The sequence below is a fragment of the Pundamilia nyererei genome, unplaced genomic scaffold, assembly GCF_000239375.1.
Source record: "Pundamilia nyererei isolate P.nyererei 1_Seehausen unplaced genomic scaffold, PunNye1.0 scaffold00188, whole genome shotgun sequence".
Classification (NCBI taxonomy): Eukaryota; Metazoa; Chordata; class Actinopteri; order Cichliformes; family Cichlidae; genus Pundamilia; species Pundamilia nyererei.
In genome coordinates, this window is record NW_005187589.1 from 233477 (window position 1) to 241940 (window position 8464).

The 8464-nt window shown below is 46.3% G+C and overlaps 1 protein-coding gene across 1 annotated transcript in view; it reads left to right on the forward strand.

The window, feature by feature from the left end:
* LOC102194285 (adenosine deaminase RNA specific B1) overlaps nt 1–7823 on the forward strand; it is a 22182-nt gene extending 14359 nt beyond the window's left edge. The window contains exons 4-9 of the mRNA XM_005747079.1: nt 261–429; nt 1203–1357; nt 1474–1642; nt 3426–3607; nt 6406–6584; nt 7647–7823. Of these exons, the coding sequence (XP_005747136.1) occupies nt 261–429; nt 1203–1357; nt 1474–1642; nt 3426–3607; nt 6406–6584; nt 7647–7823 (1031 nt within the window). The remainder of the gene's footprint in view (nt 1–260; nt 430–1202; nt 1358–1473; nt 1643–3425; nt 3608–6405; nt 6585–7646) is intronic.
* Nucleotides 7824–8464: the final 641 nt, after the last annotated feature.

Genomic DNA, 8464 nt, shown 5'->3' on the forward strand with positions numbered 1-8464 from the left:
ATATGCGTACCGAACCGAAAGCACTGTATCGAACGGTTCAATATCGATACGAATATCGTTGCACCCCTAATAAGCAGGCACGTGGTAGCCTGGTTACTCTCAGAGTGGTTTCTCAGCAGGACATCTTTCCTTGAAGAAAAACTGTTCCAGACACTATTCATTTTAAATTTTCTGGATAATAAAATATGCTGAAGTTGAAGCAGTCAAATTGACAAGATGTTAGGGACCTTATGAACCAGTGCAATGTTTTACCCATCCAGGTGCAGATGTGAAGGAGGCTCAGGTCATCTGCGTATCCACAGGGACAAAGTGCATCGGTCGTGAATACATGAGTAACCGAGGTTTGGCCCTCAATGACTGCCATGCAGAGATTGTAGCTCGTCGGTCTCTCATTAGGTTCCTGTACTCCCAGCTGGAGTACTTCCTCAGGTAAAAGCCTCCCACCTACTTTCAAAGTGCTCCCTACAAACACTGTACATAGAACTGAGTCTACCAAAGCAGTCTTTACCCTTACTTACTGAATCAAAAGAACTAAATACAGTTGGTCTGTTGACTGTTTCTACAGTGGTGTGAAAAAGTGTTTGGGCCCTTGCTGATTTCCTATTTTCTGTATGTTTGTCATACCTAAATGTTTCAGATCATTAAACAAAAATATAAATATTAGACAAAGATAACACAAGTAAACGTGTCTATTATTAAGGAGGAAAAAATCCAAACCTACATGGCCATGTGTGGAAAAAGTGATTGGCGATGGCCCCAAAACCAAATAGCTCTTTGGGCCACCCTTAGCAGCAACAACTGCAGTCAAGCATTTGCAATAACTAGCAATAACTCTTTTACCGCACTGCAGAGGAATTTTGGCCCACTTTCCATAATTGTTGTATTTCAGCCACATCCGAGGGTTTTCGACTATTAACCACCTGTTTAAGGTCATGCCACAGCATCTCAACCGGTTTCAGGTCAAAACTTTGTTTTGACCTTGTTTACTAGTGTTATCTCTTTCTAATGTTTATATTTGTTTGATCATCTGAAACATTTAAGTGTAATAGAAATGGAAAAAATATTAAATCAGGAAGGAGGCAAACACTTTTTCACATCCCTCTAGTGTTTTAACAAATGAGCAATTACTGTCAACCAGCCGTTCTGAACATTTCAGAAAGCACTGCTAGCCTACCAGTCTTTTGTCTGCATTTCTGTTTTAGTAACAGTGAAGAAGAACATCAGAAATCCATTTTTATGCGGTGCGATAACAGTCAAGGCTTCAGAGTAAAGGAAAATGTCCAATTCCACCTGTATATCAGCACCTCCCCCTGTGGAGATGCTCGCATCTTTTCACCTCATGAAGGCGGAGTGGACGGTAAGTGGATTATTATGATTGTTACAAATAGAGATTCATAGTGATGAAACAATATTTGTTTGCCTGAAAATATGTAGGTTACTGTTATGTCGTCAGTGATTTTTTACCTGTGTCAGATCAGGGAGATGGACATCCCAACAGAAAGGCCCGTGGGCAGCTGCGCACTAAAATTGAGTCTGGTGAGGGAACCATACCTGTGCACTCCAGTAACACCATCAAGACATGGGACGGTGTTCTTCACGGAGAAAGGCTGCTTACCATGTCTTGCAGCGACAAGATTGCAAGGTGTCTGTTTTGTTTGTTACATGCTCACATGGTGATTAGCAACATCACATGTTGTCCTTTCCTGGGGGCTTTTATGGCCAGGTATAAGGGCATAAAAGCTCTTATACCTGGGCCCTTTATATAATCTTTGTAAAGTATGAAAGTACGGATAACAATCTAAGGAGCTTGGAAACAAAAGCGTCTGGACTTAAGTTTTCTTGAAGACGTTTCATCTGAGAAGTTCTTAAATTCTAAGAAAAATTGGTGGAGAGTACCAGATTTTAAGCCCTATGGGAGTGTCCCCCCAAGAAGGTCATGGACCCCCTTATGATCGACTACCTAATCACACGAGGCAAGGTGTGAAAATCGACGTGGGTCACAATCAGCTAAGGTTTCGGGTGGACCTACTGTGAAACCTGGCCCCACCCTATCATGTGATTTCCTGAGGTCAGATGGCCCAGGGTGTGAGTGGGAGTTAAAGCATCTGGGAAGGATCTCAAAACTGGATTATAGATGACAGATAGTTGGTGTCGTAAGCCCCGCCCTCTGTTCAAAGATGATTGTTCACAGTGGACATAGATGCTTCATTCTAGAACTGAAGAAGCTTCTCGGATGAGAGGTGAAACGTCTTCAAGCAACTGAAAGAAGTCCAGACGCTTTTCTTTCCAAGCTCCTTAGACTACCATGACCTGGATGACCGAGAACCTTCACAGATATACAGATAACATTAAAATTATACCCTCCCCACCCCCTCATATAAATTTGAGAGTCTTGTCAAAAATTTCTGAAGTTCATTTTTAGCTGAGCAAGGGATTTTCAACATAGCATTTATAAACATACTAACCCTTTTTACCTTCTTCAATATGATATGTGCCCTAATTACTAACTTTCTAAGGTGGCCTTTGTGGCTGGAAAGAAAATTATGCAAGGCACTGCTGAGAGGCTGGGCCGATACAATATGTAATAACCAAGTACATCCATGAGCCTTGGTTTTATTTAATGTTTTATTAAATAAATAATAGTACTCTGGGAATACTATGAACAAGCATCTTATGCTTCCACATCGTGAGATAACATTAGCCAGGCAAACTTAAATGAAATGGGCTCAGCTGTCATCATCATCATTGGACACATTTGGTTTCCTCCTAATTCAGAGTGAGCTAATGGCAAGAAGGCGAAGGAGGAGAAGAAGAAGGCGGCGGCTGAGAAGAAGGCGGCTGAGAAGAAGGCGGCGGAGAAGAAGGCGGCGGAGGAGGAGACGAAGAAGGTGGTGGAGGAGAAGAAGAAGGCGGCGGCTGAGAAGAAGGCGGCGGAGGAGGAGAAGAAGGCGGCGGAGGAGGAGAAGAAGAAGAAGGCGGAGGAGGAGAAGAAGAAGGCGGCGGAGGAGAAGCGGCAGAGGAGAAGAAGAAGGCGGCAGAGGAGAAGGTGGTGGCGAAGAAGAATTTTGATTGTACAGGTCGTCGAATAGGCAAAATAGATTTTGGTGTGAACTCATTTCTACTAGCCATTGTCTATGCTGTCGTCTAAATGCACAAGTTTAACACTCCATCTTCATATTTATAGCCTTGTACTATCCATTTGTTCTAAATATTAAAACCAGCTCTGCAGGATCACTTTAGTTTGAAGTGTTTTGGAAGAGATCAATGGGAATCCTGTTGATGTGTACAGAGGCTGAATCTAGGAGGACACTAACAGCAGCAGACCCCTCTCTGCCTGTATCAGATTTATATTTTCAGGAAATACTAATCTGCTTTATTTCTTTGTTTCTGTCAATTTCTCTGAAGATTTTTCTCTGCTCCTTCAGGTGGAACGTTGTCGGATTTCAAGGCTCTTTGTTGAGCTACTTTACTGAGCCCATCTATTTCTCCAGCATCATCCTGGGCAGCCTGTACCATGCCGACCACCTCTCCAGAGCCATGTACCAGCGGATTACTGAGATTGAAGAGCTGCCACAGTCCTTTAGCCTGAACAGGCCACTGCTCAGTGGTGAGAGGCACTGTAGTTTTCCACAGTTCACTGATTTCTCTGATCTGTTCATTCGGACCTGATTGTTCTGAGAATCTGAAACCAGGTCCTGCTCACAGATTTTATGGAAAATTCCCAAACCAAGAGATATAATTTTTGTTTTAATTTTTAACATTTGAAAGGTTGCCAATTAATTAGTAAAATAATCCATGAGGTAATGAAAATGGCTGGCAAAATGTGTTCACATGTTTTGAACCTGTGTACAATACACAGCATTGATATCAAACCCATTTTACATCATGGGCCATGTACAGCCCACTCTGATGTGAAGTGGGCCAGTAGTGTGGATGGCATTCATGGCCATGGGTGTCATGGTCTGGAGTCTGCGACTCCGTGTTTATGTTTAGTCTATTAGTATTCTGTGGTTTTGGTTACCTTGGGTGTTTGTATTCTTCTGTTCATGTTCCTATGTTCTGTGTCCCCCAGTCTGTGTTAAGTTGGTGTGTTATGTCATTGCGTGTATGTGTTTCCTGTTTTATTGTGAAGGTCTGCGTCTTATGTGAGTGTTTTCAGTTTGCCTCCCTAATCTCGTCACGATAATCACTCCCAGCTGTGTTCCCCACCTGCGTGTAATCTCCCTGTGTTCTCTATGTTCACGCAAAGGGTGAATGAGCGCCCCAGGAAATAAAGCGAAGGGAGTCAACCGCCCACCGGATAGCCAAGCACTCTTTCTCCACAGTAATGTACCGCCTCTCCCACTCGGACAGCTTCCGGCTAATGTAGAGCACGGGCCGGTCTCTACTTGTGGACGAACCTGCCCGCCCCCCAAGTGGTACCCGAAATACTGAACCTCCCTCCGTCCAACCGCAGACTTCTTTGGGTTGGTCGTGAGCCCCGCCTGCCTCAGGGACTCCAGGACTGCAGCCACCCGCTGCACATGCTCCGCCCAGGTGTCCCTATGGATGATCACGTCATCCAAGTAGGTGGCAGCATACGCAGCGTGCGGACGCAGCACCCGGTCAATGAGGCGCTGAAAGATGGCCGGGGCTCCAACAAGCCGAACGGAAGCATGATGAACTGGCACAAACCGTACGGAGTGGAGAAGGCGGTTTTCTCCTTGGACTCTGCAGACAAGGGAATCTGCCAGTAGCCCTTGGTTAAATCCAGTGTCATGAAAAAACGGGCCGTGCCTAATCGGTCCAGAAGCTCGTCGACCCAGGGCATGGGATAAGCATCAAACTGTGACACCTCCTTCAGAACCATATAGACCCATCCTTCTTCACCATGAGAACGATGGGGCTACACCAGGCGCTGTGCGACTCTTCTATTACTCCCATCTTCAGTGTTTCGGCCAATTCCCACTGAACGATTTGCCTTTTGTGTTCAGGGAGCCTGTAGGGCCATGAACGCACCATCACGCCAGGCTGTGTTTCAAAATGATGCTCAATAAGAGACGTTCAGCCGGGCAGGGGGGAGAACATGTCGACAAAGCGCTGTTGCAGCGCTCTCTGGGCCTGTGTGAGATGGTCATCACAATGGAGGGAGGCAGGAATGATAGAATTTGGCCCCAACTCATCTCTCTCCTTAACCAGGCTCACTAGAGAAGCAGACTCGGCCTCCCTCCATGCTTTCAGGAGGTTGAGGTGATAAATCTGCGTGGCCCCTCCCCTGTCCATTCGTGCAACCTCATAGTCAACGTCCCCCACTCGCCGTGTGACCTTAAAGGGACCTTGCCATTTGGCGAGTAACTTTGAGCTAGAAGAAGGGAGTAATACAAGCACTTTGTCTCCCGGTGAAAATTGCCTGAGTCTAGCCCCTCTGTTATACAGGTGCTGCTGACGCTGCTGAGCCTGGAGCAAATTCTTCCGTGATAACCTGCCCAAAGTGTGGAGTTTCCCTCTCAGGTCCAACACGTACTGAATCTCGTCTTTTTGCGGGGCTCGGACCATCCTCCCAGCTTTCTTTAATTAGGTCGAACACCCCACTTTGAACGGCCGATCCTCGCCAGTCAGCTTGCAGGCACGGAACCGCCGGCGATGGTCTTCCGGGGTGAGGCCCATCCGGTCCAACATGGCCCGGCACACGTCGTCAAAGCTGCTCCACGAGGCTGGCGGCAGGCCTTGGGCCCACTCCGCTCGCAGCCACTGGCACGTTCCACCGTAGCACGGAACGCCTCCAAAAAAACCTGGGGATCGTCACCGTCTCCCATCCTGGGCATCACCACTAACAGAGGCGGCGACTTCGGCGACGCAGCACCTTTTGACCAGTTGCTCCAGGACCTTGGTCTGGTGGTCTGAATGTTCCTGGAGCTTCATCAGATGTTCCCGCTGGGCCACGGCCTGGTCCCGGCACATCGTCGCCAACTCCGCCAGCATCTGTGCCAACAACTGCACAGGCTGAGTGGGCGACGCATCGTGGGGGTCAGACATCCCACACTGGGTTTTAGCACCACTTGTGAAGTATGTGACACACACACCTATGCACCGTGACAGCTCGTTCCAGTCCAGCCAACCTCCCGCTCGACTCTGCCGTCACTATATAGACACACAGAAGGAAGACACTCATGATACAATCGCCACCACCTGTGGCTCCCCTGCCTCCCGGTACCACCCCCCTGAGCTCACCACTCCACCCCTCCCCTGCAGCTACACCAGGGACCACACCTCCACCACACACACATTTCCTCACCTTTTCTAAAACTGTCCGGTGGGCTGGATTGGTGTTTTCAATGAGCCGACTCTGAAACTCGGACCTTTTGTACAGCCAAACAGCTATCTCATTCATGTTTTTTAAAATGGTTTAATGTGCCCAATATGCAGGAATAAGTAACACAGAGGCCCGTCAGCCAGGAAAAGCTCCAAACTTCAGTGTGAACTGGACGGTGGGGGACAAGGGTTTAGAGCTGATCAATGCCACCACTGGGAAAGATGATCTGGGTCGACCCTCCAGGCTTTGCAAACATGCCCTCTACAGCCGATGGATGAATCTACACTGCAAGGTAACACAGTGCTGATTTTTCAATGCATGTACTGTAGTGTGAGATTGCATACTGTATCTATCCGGTCTTTAAGTGATGACGTGATGAATCCTGCTTCCGGGCCCAAAGTAGTCTGCATTTAATACGGCTGTTGTGTTTTTAACATGTTTTAATGCTTTTTATCTTGTTCTATTTAATCTCAACGAGCCCCTAAAAACAGTCAGTGATCACTGTCGACCTCTCGGTTTTTATTATCGCTAATCATTTTAAAGCTCAGTTTTTAAACAATTACGATGTAGCTACAGTATATTAATGCCTAACCTCGTATTGTGGATGGATTATCTCAGTTGTTCTCCTGGCTGAAGTTTGGTCCGTTTACAGCATCCTGCCATGCGACTGTATTTGCCCCTAACCATCAGGAACCCTCACGTTAACTTTTATCAAGTCCTCCAGCTTTACTGTTTATGCTATGCTAACATAGCTTTGTCGCGCTAGTGATCACGTAGCACATCATTATATAGCAGCTAGCCCAACTTCAGTAACCCTACAAACGTCACTGCTGTTTAGTTTTCTGTCTTCATTTATCTTGGAAGTGATAACAGAGCTGTACGTTTTAATGTTTCAGAAATCTCTCAGTCAGAACATGTTATATCATGTTTAGGTGGAAGCTAGCGAGCTAACTTCCTGCTAACTTCTAACTCTGAATGTAATAAATCTTGTTTTCATGGATACCTGGATGTTAAACTTCATTGTTACACCTGGTAAAGCAGCAACGCTGATCATTTTATTACAGATGAAAGAATTTAGACAGCTTTTAACTCTCTGTGATGCCCCAGTGATTGTGTGACCTGCAGCGGAGTTTGGGCCCAGTTACGGCTAATGACGTCAGACTTAACGACCGGATTAATAATGAAAGTGTGTGAGCAGGAGGTCTGGCCAGAAAGCCTGCGCGCGAGCTCTTTTCTCTTCCTGCACTGTCCAATAAAGGCAAATGCCAAAAAGATGTATTTTTAAAAAGTCATTCCTGGTTGTTGCACATTATTGCTGTTGTCTAAGTGAAGGCTTGTCTCCATTATATCATAGCTCTCCTCCATGCTGCGAATCAGAACGGTGAGACCCAGAAGCTACCATGAGGCCAAACAGGCAGCAAAGGAATATCATTCTGCAAAGCAGACACTCTTCAGGGCCTTCCACAATGCTGGACTGGGCGCGTGGATAAAGAAGCCTATAGAGCAGGACCAGTTTGCTCTCTCCAGCTGATGTACCTCATTCTACCTTGATTTTGTAGCATTGTGCTACTCCCTCTTAGCCTGGACTACATGTTAAAAAGGTCAATATTCAGTCAATTATACAACTTCATTCGAAGGGTAAATGTAAAAACAGACCGAGAATAGCAGTAACTTTCTAAACTGTTAGTTCTTTCTCAGGTATGGTTATGCAAAATTAATCAAGTATGAAAACCTTTGTTTTCACATTCTGTATTGGGAGCTCTAATGATCAGAGCTGCACATCTCTCACTGACTAAACTCACAAGGACACAGCATTTCTTTCTGAGTTCTAATACACACACTCGTATGTCTTATCTGCTTGAAAAATGTGTGTCGTTGCATCTTCTGTTCTCTGGGGCCCGTTCTTCGTACGTCGCTCACTACATCCAAGATCAAATGACACATCCAAGATCAAACCATCGCGGTAACCGTGAGCTCGCTAATCCGGTTCCCCGAACACACCTGCTGTTGACGATTAGTACAGCTGGACGCAGTAATGTGACATCACTGGGTGTCGTAAAAGGGGCTACGCATCGATAGTAGAAACATTGATCGGCAACCCTCTGATTGGTCGGCGAAAATGTCGACGGAGTGCGCTCGGCTCGGTATTTTTCGGCAGCAGAGCAAGAACTC